The sequence below is a fragment of the Elgaria multicarinata genome, chromosome 10 (assembly GCF_023053635.1).
Source record: "Elgaria multicarinata webbii isolate HBS135686 ecotype San Diego chromosome 10, rElgMul1.1.pri, whole genome shotgun sequence".
Classification (NCBI taxonomy): Eukaryota; Metazoa; Chordata; class Lepidosauria; order Squamata; family Anguidae; genus Elgaria; species Elgaria multicarinata.
Genome location: NC_086180.1, coordinates 94327339 through 94343549, shown reverse-complemented (window position 1 = coordinate 94343549; position 16211 = coordinate 94327339). Strand labels below are relative to the sequence as shown.

Here is a 16211-nt window from a genome sequence, read left to right as displayed (position 1 = left end):
CTGGAAAATGTCTCTTCAGGCAGATATTTATCTTGCTCTTCCTCAGTTTGTTCCTGAATTGAGGTAACTACGTTTTCACCATGCCGTAGTCTGTTAATAGTTTGCGATGAGATTAAATATGGTGAGAAGGAGAGCTCTTGAATACGAGAAAGAACTATGTCTTCTGTTGATTGAGAAATCAAAACCCGGAGAATAGCAAGAATGCCAGATATCCATAGCTGGACAGTGCTCACTGATGCCTATTGAACCGGGGGGGGGGGGAGGGGGGGGAATGGAGAAACACCAAAATGCAGCATATTTAAATAATGCACATCTGTACACACACATACACAGAGCTGCTTCTATAGTCAGAAAATATGTTTCCTGTTCAATTGTAAGCTCCACCTTTGGGGAAAAGGAATATACAATGCATGGGAAAGTAAAAGGGAGGGGATGAGGGGTTCTCTGTCAATTGGGGTGGAGGGTGGGTGTTTTCCCACAAAATGTTTTTTACAAGATTGCTTGATTGACATTTAGATTTTACCAAATAGAAACATTATGCTTACCATTGTACTGGGAGTCACAAACATGCTCCTTAAAAGCATGTCTACTGGACGGAGGGCTGAGGGTGCCAATATTTCAAATAAAGTGTTCAGTACTCCCAGAGCTTCATGGGAATCTATATGAATCTATTTAAAAAAAAAAACACAAAGATCGTCTTAATTTTAAACAAATAAAAACACACCCAATCATCGCCATTATCACCACAATAAGATAACCTGCAGGTTCACTTAAATAACTAAGATATTTTATTTTTAAAAAAATGAAATTATTAATTTCTTAAAAAATGAAATTATTCATTTCTTAGAGCAGCCAGAATTATGTTTATCCTGTTTCTATCACAATCTCAGCATGACATTAAAGCACACCACAAGTTCATAGAAATTCCCCCACTAAAAAAACTAAAAGTTGGGGAATCATTGAGGTCCTTTTCTACGCATCCAATAATTGCTTGAAATTTTGATTATTTCCTTCAACTTTATCTAATATTAAGAAAGAGGTTTAAATATTTATTTGCCACATTCTAAACCACTTAAGATTTTCAGGCCTTCTATATACCGTATTTCTTCGATTCTAAGACACACTTTCCCCCCCATATAAACATTTCTAAAAACGGGGTGCGTCTTAGAATTGCGGGTGCATTTATTATTTCTTAGAATCAAAGCTTTTTTTCTGTTGGTGGTACTGAAATTAGTGTGTGTGTTACAATTGATGGCATCTTAGAATTGAAGAAATACGGTATATTAAAGGCCCACAGCTACATAGAAAGTTCAAGCACTGGTCGTATTTAAATAAATGATTGTAGACACTATGATAGCTTCCTCAAAGATATGAAATAATCTTTCTGTTGTCACATTTTGGGACTCACACTGTAGTACAGCAAGAAAAGCTGAGGAACTATGTGTGGGGGGTGTATAAAATAATGCAAAGGCAGTTCTTGCTAGAAAAAAAGTAGCTGACAAGACTTCTTAGAGCACAAACAGACATATGTAAAAATAGGAATTGCTGTACTCTGGAAGAGCACCCAAAATATTGTTAGATGTACCTATTCCTTTTGAAGGTTGAGCGCAGGGGAAATCTGTCTTGCGGGTTAGAAGTAAAATCTGTGCACACTGTTGATTATTTTGTAGTTTTGTCATCATGAACCTACCTCCCTGAAGAAGTTTTGCAACTTGAAAAAACTGATTGAGGATTATTTTTATTTTTTTAAAGGAGCAGTAGTCACAAAAGCGTACAAGTGGTGCTTTAAACAAATGAAACAGGAAAAGGTACACATCCCACCCTAAGCATGGGTGAAGATTTCAGCTCTGACTCTCTCTGTTCTAAGGGGACACACGTCTATCTACTGATTGTAGCACAAAATGAAGGGAAATGGACACTGGCGCTTACTATGAAGCTTCCTTCCAGCTTAGCGAGTGGTGGTGGTACCCAAAGCAGGTTTGGGCCACAGTAAAGCATACTTGGGCCACAGCTAGACCTAAGGTTTATCCTGGGATCATCCAGGGTTCGCCCCTGCCTGAGCACTGGATCCCCTGTGTGTCACCTAGATGAACAGGTTTGACCCCTGGACGATCCAGGGATAAACCTTAAGTCTAGCTATGGCCTAAGTCAAAAGACAGTGAATCACTATGCTATTATGTCACTGAACACCTTCCCTCCCCCCCACCCTGACGCTGGAGTTGGGCTAAAGGGAACCAAAGAGATAATCTGATTGTCTGAATGAGGGCATGCACTGAATGAAATTTCAATTGCTCTGCGTATGTCTAACTGCACCAGATATGCTCAATACAGTGAGAAGCTTGAAGACAGGTGATGGTACAATAAGCTGCTGTGAGCTGTGAACACAGGAAGACAGCCCCTGTAATGAACTTAATGGTCCTTGATTTTTAAAGTGTTGATCTCCAACACTGGCCTAGCTAAGGTTATGGCTATAAGGAAAGCTGCCTTAAACACAAGAGTCTCAGATGCCGTTTTAACAGTTCAAGAGAGAGGCACTGGTAACGCTTATGGGATGGTGTGAAACTTTCAGAAGAGGAATCTGTGTACTACTGATGGACTATGTATTGATACTCAATGGAAGAATCTCTTAAGAAGTGCTGAAAGCCAAGTGGAGAGAATCCCAGTTGGAGAACACTGAGAAAATGGTAGTTATATTTATGGACATATCAATACCTCAATGTACTGAAAACCCACAGACCATTATACATACCTACACACCTCCAGCTACCACGCTGAACATACCACATGATCCATCATCCTTAGCTAAACCCTGTGATACAACCATATTTGCTCCTGTTCCCCTGATACAAATTCACACCTACAGGATCTACAGCAGCAATTTTTTAAATTATAGTACCTACCTGATGTGGTAAACAAACAGATTAACAGGGTGAAACGACTACCCAGAAGCCACATACTACAGGACGGGCCCAAGAGAGAAAACTCCCCATGTTGTCACTTACAGCTCTCAGCTTAAACCACTACAACACATTATCAGGAATTTACAACCCATTTTGGAAAATGATCCTCACCTCTCTCAGGCAGTGGGTAGGAGGGCCTTTACAACCTGCCAATCTCAAACAGCTACTCACATACAAAAAATGGATCACCCCAAATGGACAACATAGGAACCCAGCCTTGCAACAAATACCACTACCAACTCTGCCTCCACATCTACCCAGACAATACTGTTACTGGACCAAATGGCTGCAAATACATCATCAGAGGATCAAACAACTGCACATCCTCAAACATGGTATATGCTATCATGTGTCAGAAATGCCATTTTGCCATGTACATTTCCTCTTTGCCTAGGCATATGGCCGCACATCTTAATCACCCACATGTTTAGGGTGTTTTTAACCGTTTTTAATGCTTTATGTGTGTATGTTCTGTGTTTGAATTTTGTATACTCGTTTTTATCTTAATTTTAGAATTTCTGTAAACTGCCCAGAAAGCCCTGGCCATGGGAGCGGTATATAAGTGCAATAAATAAATACATAGGTCAAACTAAATAGTCCTTATGCAGATTAAATGGGCACATATTTGACATTTAAAAAGGTAGCATCGACAAACCTGCTGGGGAGCATTTCAATCTTCCAGATCATTCGGTAACTACAAGATGGGTCTTGCAACAGAAAAAGTTCAGACACAGAATTCAATGCGAGACCTCAGAGATGACATTCATTGTTAAATTCAACACCTTAGAACTTGGCTTGAACCGATCAATGGGATGGTTTAGTTGTTACAGTCTGTAGAGTCCAAAACTCATCTTGTAGTTTACTGTAATACTGTAGATGTCTATTTAAATTGAAATGTAATGTTTGCTTTCTATCTGCCTGCAACTGACTTTTCCATCTTGTTTTTATCCATTCCTGCATCTGACAAAATGGGTTTAGCCCATGAAAGCTCATGCGTTAATAATAAAACACTGTGGCCCTGCTCAGATGACACAATAAGCCACAGTAGTTAAGCATCTTGAGCTAAATATTATGGCTTAGCATGCTGTGTGAACCATGACTTAGCGTCTCATGTGAATACATAACCATGGTTTAAATCACGGTTTACTGCAAAGGAGTTAGCAACCTAACCATGGCTTAGCAGGTCCAGTTAATTTTTCAGATGCCACAGACTTTTTGTTTCCACACTATTGTCAAACATGGCTGCCCCATCTGAATATGTCCTTTTTAGGGTATTTGGCTAATGACGTAGGTACAGGCCTGATACCAAGAAGGCTGGAAGCTCTTGAGTTCTTCCTTCTTGTGATTAAAGTTTTTTCCCATGTGCATCATCTGTTGAAGGCCTTTCCAGAAGCTTCATAAATGTGAACTGCATCCTCAGTACCTCTGGCGCTGAGTCTTAAGAAGGCTCATGTGACTCAGTGTAGCCTTGCAGGATCCAGGTGAAAATAAGAGGAACCATGGTTTGGTCATAGCCAGGCGGACTATTTATGAGAATCAGGCTCTTCTTGGCCAATAGAGCATTACTAAGATGTTTACAAAATCCCCTTGCCAAATGTGGGGGTCAGAGAGAAATTAGTACAACAGCTAGGCTGATGTGAGCATATCTCAGTCTTCTGCACCCTCTGCCTGGAACCTGTAAAAGTATCTTGTAGTCTTGAGTTTTATGGGGGAGATGAAAAAGTCTATGATCCGGGGAGTGGGGGAGGCGCAAAACCGTATCTGAACTATTGTGCGAAATGGATTGTTAGAGACTCAATTCATTTCCCTGGATTGAAGACTTGGCTTAACTAGTCTGTGGTTGTATGAAAAAATGCCCTTGAGATAATGTTGTGATGAGTAAAAAGGTTTGACTCTGCCCATCTTAAGAGAGACTCTGCTTCCCAGTGAAGGGAGCAGGATCTGGTCCCTTCTTGGCTGTTTATGCTGTTTAGCATTGCCTGTCCTGATGAAGACATGAGACTGCTGAAAGAGGTGTGAGGAGGAAAGCAAAGCCAGCTTGATGGTGGGCTCCAGCCAGTTCATACTGTCTGTTCCTTGAACTACTTGGCCCTGATAATGGGCTTCCCAACCTGAGAGGCTGGCATCTCTTATTATTAGGGTGCTGAGATAATCCTTGAAGGGAACTCCGTTAATAAGGTTGGCAGGGTTGGATTGCCATTTGAGTAACTGCTTCACCTCAGACTTTTGGGGGCCTTGCAATGATGTGTGTTGACTGTGTCATCCCTGAATGGCAACAAGAATAATTGCAAAGGCCAGCGGAGGAAAACTGGTAGACTGATGATAAAGTGGAGGTAACACTGGTACAAATCTTCTATGACAATGTGAAAATAAGCGTCTTTGAGGTTGATACTCTCTCTTCTCTCCTTTGGAGAGAAGAGGGAGTATCAACGCTAGGGAAATCATATGCAACTTCCCGGGAGAGATGTAGAGAGTTCCAGAATCGCCCAAACTTCTCCATTCTTCTTCAATACCATGAAGTGCCTCAAGCAAAAACCATCCCAACGTTGGGTGTGTGGGAAGATAGAATTGCTCCCTACTTCCAAGACTATTTGAATTTTGAGGATGGTGACTTGCAGAGGACCAAGTGGCTGGAGAGCATTGAACTTGATCCTGTAGCTCCATGGACTATGGATAGGACCCAGGAACCCGATGTAACGTTCCAAAGATGTGAAGGCAAGCAGAGGCATGAAAAATATGGATGTCTGAGTCAAAGACATTGCAAAAGAGTGGATGGAGAAAATACGCAATTCCCCAGCCATTAACGCAGCAGAGGAAAAGGCAAAGGGTACAGGTCAGGGCGGAATCGCACCCAACTGCTCTCAAAGACTCAAGAGCAATCAGGCACAGCTCTGTCCCTGTGGCACTGGGTGTGCCTGCTTGGGCTCGTGAAGGCCGGATCATGGGGTGTCTGCTGCCCTCATGGGCTCAGGCATATTTTTGCCTGACCAGTAAAAAATAGAGGGGAACCAGCACCTCACTCAATGTAGATGCTATACTTCTATTAATGCAGCCAAAATAACATTTGCCCTTCTTGCAGTCACATCACACTGTTGGCTCATATTCAGCTTGTGATCTACAACAATTTTCTATTTCAGTCTACTCTCAGAGTCAAGGCCGGCCCCAAACATTCTGCTGCCTGAGGCAGAACAGCAAATGATGCCTCCCAGCACCTCTCTCTGCCCTCTGCTCAAGTCACAGTGGATACGCCAGTCAAATTATTTTTGCACTTGAGGCCAACTGGCATTATGCTATAATAAATTTGTGAGGTTTCAAGATGCCACAAAACACTTTGTGGCTTTTGAACACAAAGGAAGAAGACCTCCCTATGCTTCTTCACTTCTGAACACCTTTCTCTAGCAAGTGCAAATCCCTCCTGTCAAGGAGGACTCTGCACCCACCAGAGCCTGACCTCATGGGTCATGCAACCAGCAGGTGCAGTCCAGAAAGATGATCTCAGAGCCAAGGAGATCCAGACACACTCTAGCAATCAAAGCCACACGACATACCCACATATTACCTTGCCCCTAGTCCAAACATTGCTGCTCAAATCCCTTTTTGCTGCAGTAGCACTTCTTTCACCCCTTCTGGTGCCCTGATGGGGAACACACTTACAAGCACCATTTTGTTATTAAAAAATATGTATCTGTCATCATGTACAGAGTTTTCCCATGGAAAATCTGGCTGGTTTACTGTTATGATTATTTGATTGGGACTGAAATGCAGTTCTGCATGACAGAAGGCAAGACATTCCATATATGTTTAGGGGCACTAATTATTATTATTATAGTCTTAAAATATGGTTAAATAGCCCAGAGTTATCTAGTTATTCTATTTCAGCAATGCCTTCATCTGTATCCACTTCTTCTGCTTTTTTTCCACCATCCCTTCTTTTTCAGGCACATTTACCTCAAAGTCCTATTGATCTCAGTGGGGCTTACTTCTGAGTAGACATACTTAGGATTGTGTTGCAACTATTTTTTTAAGGTGACACAAGATACACACACACACACACACACACACACACACACACGTTTACCAAATGATCAGCTTGCTGGTTACTGCATTATTTTTGCTTTGAAAAAAGAGGGGCTGGACACCCTAAAATAAGCAGGGGTAGATAGGAATTGTTTTAGCAAATGCTCCTGAAGCTGGATGCAGAAAGGTGTGGCTGAATTCACGTTAGCCAGGCAGAAGCTCAGGCCAATGCGATTCTTTTTATCACCTTTTTCCCCCCTCTTCTGATCCTGCTGGAGTCCAGATTTGTGTGGTGTGTGTGTGTGCTAAGGAGAGACGACACACACAGAGCGCATCTATCCCTCCCCCACAAACCTCACAGTAGCCACAGGGCTAATTAGGACAGGAGGGCAGCAGCTCAGTAGGGCAAAAGGCCCTAATCTGCAGCTCCTGAGGATCCTACATATCACCAGGGAGGAAACCAGGTGATAAGTGCTGGCAGGAAAATTCCACACCCAGCTGGTCAGCCTACCACTGTTCTTGGCAGCTGCTCTGCACCTCGTTCCTCCAGGTGTCCCTTCCTGCAGGGTGGCCACTCCCTCCTTGTGTACTGTCAGGATCTGTCCTGCAGCACCATCTGGTGGCAGCTTGCCATATAACCAGCGAGTTCTGGCTGGTAAAGCCCTGTAGGGTTCAGGCCCAGAACAGCAGCCACTCCCAGGTGGGCTCATACAGAATAGCTGGGAACTGCCAGGAAAGGCATATAGAATCATAGAATCATAGAATAGCAGAGTTGGAAGGGGCCTACAAGGCCATCGAGTCCAACCCCCTGCTCAATGCAGGAATCCACCCTAAAGCATCCCTGACAGATGCTTGTCCAGCTGCCTCTTGAATGCCTCTAATGTGGGAGAGCTCACAACCTCCCTAGGTAACTGATTCCATTGTCGCACTGCTTTAACAGTCAGGACGTTTTTCCTGATGTCCAGCTGGAATCTGGCTTCCTTTAACTTGAGCCCGTTATTCCGTGTCCTGCACTCTGGGAGGATCGAGAAGAGATCCTGGCCCTCCTCTGTGAGACAACCTTTTAAGTATTTGAAGAGTGCTATCATGTCTCCCCTCAATCTTCTCTTCTCCAGGCTAAACATGCCCAGTTCTTTCAGTCTCTCTTCATAGGGCTTTGTTTCCAGACCCCTGATCATCCTGGTTGCCCTCTTCTGAACACGCTCCAGCTTGTCTGCGTCCTTCTTGTATTGTGGTGCCCAGAACTGGACACAATACTCTAGATGAGGCTTAACCAGGGCCGAATAGAGAGGAACCAGTACCTCATGTGATTTGGAAGCTATACTTCTATTAATGCAGCCCAAAATAGCATTTGCCTTTCTTGCAGCCATATCGCACTGTTGGCTCATATTCAGCTTGCGGTCTACAACAATTCCAAGATCCTTCTCGTTTGTAGTATTGCTGAGCCAAGTATCCCCCATCTTGTAACTGTGCCTTTGGTTTCTATTTCCTAAATGTAGAACTTGGCATTTATCCCTATTAAATTTCATCCTGTTGTTTTCAGCCCAGCACTCCTGCCTATCAAGATCACTTTGAAGTTTGTTTGTTTTCCAGGGTATTAGCTATCCCACCCATTTTTTTGTCATCTGCAAATTTGATAAGCGTTCCCTGCACCTCCTCGTCCAAATTATTAATAAAAATATAAGAGCTGCATTTCACCTTCAGCCTTTGCCACAGCAACTCTTGTGCTAGCTGTGACCGGTTCCTGACCATTTGCTACCACAGATCTCGCCTCACTGAACTTCTTGCTCATCTCAACCATGCCTCTGCCTCTATCCCCTTTGCTACCTGGTACGTGCCTGAACCTTGCTTTGCCTTCGACCATCGACTTTTGCCTCTGGCCCTTGTTTGGACTCTGTTCCTCCTGGATTCTGCGTCTTGCCTTGATCCCTGCCCAGACCTTGCCTGCTTGTTGACTGGACTTCTCTTCTGCCTCTGGCCCGCTTGGATTCTGAACCTGTGTCTGACCTTGTGCCTGTTTCCTGGATCTGCCTCCTGCCCTCTGTTAGACTCTGCCACTCTGTGCCTCACTCCCAGCTTGCTCCACCAGTATTCCAACCACCCAAGCTGGTTCCGTCTCCGTCCATCCTGGCCCCAGTGTTCCTGCCTAAGGACCCTGCTGCCCGCGCCCCGGATCATGACATGCACCAACTATTGCGAGACATCGCCCAGGGTGGCTTGCAGGAGTGAGCGGCTGGCCAAGTGAGTAAGCAGGCAGGTGGCTCCAGCTGCAGAAAGAAGCCACAGGTCCTCCTGGGCAGGGGTGGGTGATGACTGCAGCACAATTTGCTGCTCTTTCCTGCTCTGCCGCCTCAGGCGAGCACTTCCCCAGCTTCATGGTGAGCTGGCCATGCTCAGAGTCTTCTGGTGGTTATTTTTTTCTGTTTCATTCCTGCGTCTGCCTTTTCCTAAACAAACCGCCCTCAGTTTGGGCCTATAAAAATTGAGTAAGCTCTGCCGTTATAAAAAGGAACTTAACATTAAAGAGTCCATAAGTAACTCCTCTACAAAGCAAAAGCAGTACTCACACATCCCTCACATAAGGCTGACACATTACTCACACATCCCGCACAGTCATCCTGCAATGCTCAGGAGCACTCCAGGCTGAGCATCTGCCTCAAAGGTAGGGACCACCCATCATCCTTCCTTTTCCGTGAGCCCTTTTAGTTCTGAAAAGGCATGGCTACAGGAACCAAAATGGGCCGCAAGATCAACCCTGAGATGGCTCTGGATGCCTTAAGGCATCTTTCTTGTTTAGGGCTCCGTTTTCTTCTCTTCTTACATTCAGGCCTGCTTTAAGGAGGAGAGTCTGCAACCAACTTGCTTCCAAACATTGTGTGACTGGAGAAAATTGATCTTGGAGAGCAAGTGGGGTTGCCTCCTAGCCTAGCCAACTCCTCACCTAACCTCCTTCAATTAAAAACTTAAAAAGGTATTTGGATCATTGGATGGCACCAAATAGAGAGAACATATTACATAAACACACCCATTGTACACAAAATGTAAAATAAGATATATATTAGTTGATAAACATAAATATGAATTTAACCTGCTGTTTTGCCAACATTGGGAGAATTATGTCTGCTATCTGTCGTGATAATCTTTTCCACTTGTCTTCATTCTCTCTGTGACACTGTTGCAATACTAGGATAAACATTTCCAGCACCTGAAGATAAACAAAAATATCAGAACACACAACATTCAGTTGTAACAATTGAAAAAAGTAGTTCTTCTAACGCTCATCTCCTGTTAGTTTTGTAGCTGATGTTTCTGAGTTCCCTCTTCCCTTTCCTCCAAAATATGCAATATAACTTCCTTGGCGCCACTATGCTGAGCACTTCCCTGCCAACTGTAACCAATTATGAGTATCAGGAGTGGGTAAACACAAAGAAGAATGGGAGGACACACGTTATGAAACAGAAAAGGAGAATTCAATACAGGGCTACCTTTTTGGTAGTAGCCCCGTTTGTTTTTTATATGTGTGGTTCCTAAAGGTGAACAGATATATTTAGAAGATTAGGAATGAAAAACTGTATTAGAAACCAAAACCCATAACAAATGACTCCTTGATGGGGGTATTTCACGGTGCTTGCTATAGGAAGTAGATTACCAGCAAAGGGAGTCATTATTTTGAAAAACAGAAAGAGTTAGGTCAAACCTCTTTGTGAAGTTTTGTTCCCCTACCTAATCCATGTCACAATTCTGTAGTTTAGGTGCCAGGTTAACATTCAGTTGTTGTTTTTTGTTTAGTGACATGTGATGAATTAATTTTACTGTACTGAATATATGGGAAGCATATGCTAATTGCACAATTTTGTGATGTTCTATTACATTTTTTTAATGTTTAATTTCTTATGTCACCTTAGAAACGTTATTGGAGGAACGCAGAATAAACAATATTTAAAATAAAAACATGTTAGAAATATACTAGGCACTGTCACAGAGTGTTAGGGATGTAAGACGCTACATTATAGAAATTGAGTATTATAACATCAGCATCTGTGTGGTCCAGCCTGGATTTATTTCTTAGGTTGCTACCACTTATTTTATTTATTTATTTATGGCATTTCTATACAGCCCAATAGCCGAAGCTCTCTGGGCGGTTTACAAAATTACCGCTGGTTGATCTTTCATTTCAGACACTGAATGTGCAATAGATAGGAAAAATTATATTTGCCCTGTCCTATATCTTAAAACAGAAAGTTAATCCTAAAACAAGTGATGAATTTCACAATTAAGTTTTCATAAATACACCATTTAGAAACAATTTAGAAATATACGAACAAGTATTTTATCAAGCATCCAGTCTGAGATTAGCAAAAATTACGCTCTGAATTCCACGCTGCCTTTTCTAACAGAAGGGTAAAGAATTTCTGATTCAAAATACGGTATTTTGTTATGGATCCTCTTTTAATCTACCTGCCTACTATGGCAGCAAGTATTAGAAACTAAAACCATGTTTATTTTGTTGACTACAACTTTATGCGTTGTATTTGTCATAAGCCTAACGTTTTGATTAAGTAAACTGAAGTGTCTCTGATTAGGGTGTGGGTGTGTCCATTTTATGGTATTTGAACTCATGTTGGCCCTTTCAAATTATGTAGAAGGTGTATCCTAGCAGATGGGCATTTTGGAGACTGGAACCTGTAAGAACTGTAACTCATCACCTCAGCAATTTCTCTCCCCTGCCCCACTCAGTAGGTGGTGGCAGCTATTAATTCACTGGGATATTTTAGGGTGAATCTCAGTGGTACATCTGAAACAAGTAGACACACCTCACTTAGATTATCTGAAGCTCCCTGGTGTATCAGATTAAGGAAACCACGAGGAAGTAGGGCTCTTCCAGGGATATCACAAAGACAATGCAGAATTATTTCAAATAATGTATATAGAAGCTGATCATCAGGGCACCTCTGAAGGGCTAAAAAAACCAACCCTCAACATCCACACAAGGCTTGGATAACCATCTCCAGTCAATTAGTCTTTGTTAACTGCCTAGAGAGCTTTGGCTAATGGGCAGTGAAGAAATATAATACATGAAAGAGCCAGTGTGGTGTAGTGGCTAAAGTATTGAACTGGGAGTCGGGAGATCCAGATTCTAGTCCCCACTCGGCCATGGAAACCCACTGGGTGACTTTGGGCCAGTTACAGACTCACAGCCCAACCAACCTCACAGGGTTGTTGTTGTTGTGAGGATAAAATGGAGAGGAGGATTATGTACGCTGCCGTAGGTTCCTTGGAGGAAAAAAGGCGGGATATAAATGCAATAATAAGGAAATAAAATTAAAATTAAATAAATCACAGCAAGAAGGTATGCAATCTTTAAAATTGTACAAGTCTTTACACTGGGTTTCTTGTAAGCCAACTCAAACTTTTAGAGACAGAATAAAAATGTTTTGAATAAAAAACTGTTGAATTCAAGCTCTTAAAGCTAAGCTAAGCTAAATAATAATAATGGACATATTAGGCCACCTACAAATAATTCCTACACAACTTACCTGATGGTACTGGATAAGCCTCAATAACATTGAGATGACCACTTCCTTCTGTGTTTCCAGTTCTTTACCAGCATCAGCTTTGTTTGCTCCTCTTAATATAAAGAGATCATGAACGATGGGTTGCAGAGCTGGTATTGCTAGAGAAAACAATGTTCTATTTTAAATTAAGATTCATTTTGTAGCTGCATAGTTATCCCCTCATCTACAGATGCTCTGTTGCCCAAATATCTTTATTTATGCAATACCTATCTTTTACACAAATGTACACCCACAAACACGATAAATTGTCATTAACTAAAAATGATAATCACAAAGATTCCAGGAGGACATTCCATAACCTTTAGCATAGCACTACCTCTTGGACAAGAAGCCAGGATCAGCCATCATACAATACCTCCTCCAAGGGGAGAGGGATCCTTGTCCCCCCAGACCAGAAGAGCAGAAGAAACCCTCATTCCATAACTGTAATAAATAATCCTAACTGAATTAGAATAGCGAAGCAAACATGCTAAGCAAAACATGAGAGAAAAAAAGAGGAAGTAGAAAGGACACAACAGGAAGAACCTCCCAGAAGTTTGTACCTATTGCCTCTACACAGTGCAACAGAGACTTCATTAGAATATGGTCATAAGAACATAAGAAGTGCCATGCTGGATCAGACTGAGGGTCCATCTAGTCCAGCACTCTGTTCATACAATGGCCAACCAGCTTTCGACTGGGGACCAACAAAGCAGGTTGTGGTGTAACAGCACCCTCCCACCCATGTTCCCCAGCAACTGGTGCACACAGGCTTACTGCCTCAGATACTGGAGGCACCACATAACCATCAGGGCTAGTAGCCAATGATAGCCTTTGCCTCCAGGAATTTATCCAACTGCCTTTTAAAGCCATCCAAATTGGTGGCCATCACTACATCTTGTGGTAGTGAATTCTATAATTTAATTATGCGCTTTGTGAACAAGTGCTTCCTTTTGTCCTAAATCTCCCACCAATCAGCTTCATGGGATAACCCCAGATTCTAGTATTTTGAGAGAGGGAGAAAAATGTCTCCCTATCTACATTCTCCATACCATGCATAATTTTGCACATTTCTATCATGTCTCCCCCTTAGCCTCTTTTTTTTCAAGCTAAACAATCCCAGTTGATGTAACCTTCCCTCATAGGGGAGATGCTCCAGCCCCTTAATCATTTTAGTTGCCCTTTTCTGAACTTTTTCCAGCTCTATAATATCCTTTTTTAAGTGTGGTGACCAGAACTGTTCACAGCATTCTAAGTGTGGACGCCACATCGATTTGTATAAAGGCAGTATGATACTGGCCATTTTATTCTCAATTCCATTTTTTATAATGCCTAACATGGAGTTTGCCTTCTTTACAGTGGCTGCACACTGGATTGACATTTTCATTGAGCTGTCCACCAGCCCCAACATGCATCACCTTACATTTGCTTACGTTGAACCGCATCTGCCATTTGGATGCCCACTCTCCCATCTTGGAGAGAACCCTTTGGAGCTCTTCATAATCCCTTTGTGTCTGAACAACCTTAAATAATTTGGTGTCATTGGCAAAATGGCCACTTCACTACTCACTCCTAATTCCAGATCATTTATAAACAAGTCGAAAAGAATTGGTCCCAATACCCATCCCTGTGGGACCCCACGATTTACTTCCCTCCATTGGGAGAATTTACCATTTTTTCCTATTCTCTGCTTTCTGTTCTTTAAACAGTTACTGATCCATAAGAAGACCTCTCCTCTGCTAAGTTTGTTTAGGAGTCTTTGATGAGCCTTTTGGAAATCCAAGTAAACAATGCCCACTGGATCACATCTGCCTACATGTCTGTTGACACTCTCAAACAATTCTAGAAGATTAGTGAGACAGGACTTGCCTTTGTGGAAGCTGTGTTGCTTGAATAGTACCAGGAATCTGTTTCCAATTTTCTTTGTATGCTCAAACAAGGACAGATGGATTTATGTATCATTCTGATTTATTAATCACTATGCTTCTGGAGAAATATGTAGGACAGGTTTTAACAGATCCAGTTTAGATCTGAGATTCTCTCCCCCAAAGAAGCATGATTGATACATGCACAGCATTCCGATATGCAAACAGGAAGTGTGCAAGTTTAATGGATAAAACATCTGGCTGCTCTTCTGCAGCTTATAAACCACCACGTTTTAAAGTAACATGCGAAACTGGCCATTGTGTACTTAATGCCAATTTTGTTTATAATTTTTTTTTTTTTTTTTTTTTTGGTGGGGAACCAAGGAAAAAACCCAACAACTTCAGAGTGCCCCTGGTCTTGTGAGATGGGCGTTGTCAAATGTTTTTCAAATATTTGATTCCCCAACAACTCACATGTTTAAGAGGGCATCTTGATCATGATGAAGCAACATACATGTACCAAAGATGCCTATCAAACCCTAGAACAACATCACCCAAACTGGCGCCCTGGAGATGTATTGGATTATGGACTACAATCCCATCAGCCCCAGTCATCACAGCCAATGGTCAGGGATGATGGGAATTATAGATCAAAACGTCTGGAGGGAATCAGGTGGAGAAGACTATTCTGGAGCATACATGAACAGACCATTTGTTGAACTACAGGAAATTTGAGGTTGCCGTAATTAGATGGATGAAAAGAGTAAGCAGCAGCCTGAGAGGAGTCAAGGGGGTAGGCTGTCCAGCAATTAGATGGAGTTCTATTTTTTCTTGGAGAAGGAAGAGGAGGAAACGGAGGTAGATTTATTTATTTATTTATTACATTTATATACTGCCCCATAGACGAAGCTCTCTGGGCAGTTTACAATCTCAGGAACAATTCTAAGCCTAGTGTGGCTGGTTAGGGCATGTGGCTCTGGGTGGGGGTTAGTCATAGTGTATGTAGCCACTGTTGCCTTGTTCTTTATAGAAGAGGACAAGCTGTCAGAGGAAGAGATGAGCCAAGCAGTTACCAACTTGGACTGTTAAGTTCAATTTTTGCTAGTTGAAGCCTGTCTTACTTTACAGCTTACTGAATGCAAACAAGAGGGTGAAATATCAACTAAGACTGCATAAGCCTTTAGTGGTGCCATTTCCTGAGGGTTCCTTTAATTGAAGAACTGAGTGAGCCCAAGTGACCACCATCTCCTCATAGGGAGTGATTCTTTCTGGCAACAACACTGGCTGTTATAGCTCTGGACTGTACAGCATCCAGTCTAATAGGAGGGTTCTTATCCCAGCTTTGTCTCATCTTTGATTTTTCTTTTTAGTCTATCACACAAGGCTTTGTTTTGTTTTTTCATTCAGAGGTAGACTGCCCTCAGGAAGACCAAATGAGTAACAAAAGTTTTGAAAGCTTCTGCTGGAATTTTTCAAAAGGCAGTTTCCATCCTTTTCTTGTAGGGATGATGGCTGTTGAAATTGAGGCAACTCGTAGAGCATCAATCATGGGAAGCTTGAATCACTCCCTATGAGGAGATGGTGATCACTTTGGCTCACTCAGTTCTTCAATTAAAGAAACCCTCCTCTGTCAGCAGTGGTGTGCAGGTGAATGGGGGAGGCAGCCTCAGTTGCCCCAATCTTTGTAAAACCAGGTCCAAATCCCAAATTGGATGACCAAATTATATTTTGAATCTTTCACTAACTGGAGGAATTTCAGCTGTTCCCACTATGCTCTGTGCTTTAATCCCACTAAAGTCCAGGAATGATGGGAT

The 16211-nt window shown here is 42.3% G+C and overlaps 1 protein-coding gene across 2 annotated transcripts in view; it reads right to left on the bottom strand.

Annotated features, from left to right (window-relative positions):
• Positions 1 to 16211, bottom strand: part of HTT (huntingtin) — a 454111-nt gene that overhangs the window by 179897 nt on the left and 258003 nt on the right. For both annotated transcript variants that reach the window (XM_063135886.1, XM_063135887.1), the window contains exons 36-39: positions 12515 to 12651; positions 10066 to 10182; positions 546 to 668; positions 1 to 239 (exon numbers count right to left, since the gene is read on the bottom strand). In XM_063135886.1, coding sequence (XP_062991956.1) covers positions 1 to 239; positions 546 to 668; positions 10066 to 10182; positions 12515 to 12651 — 616 coding nt within the window. The remainder of the gene's footprint in view (positions 240 to 545; positions 669 to 10065; positions 10183 to 12514; positions 12652 to 16211) is intronic.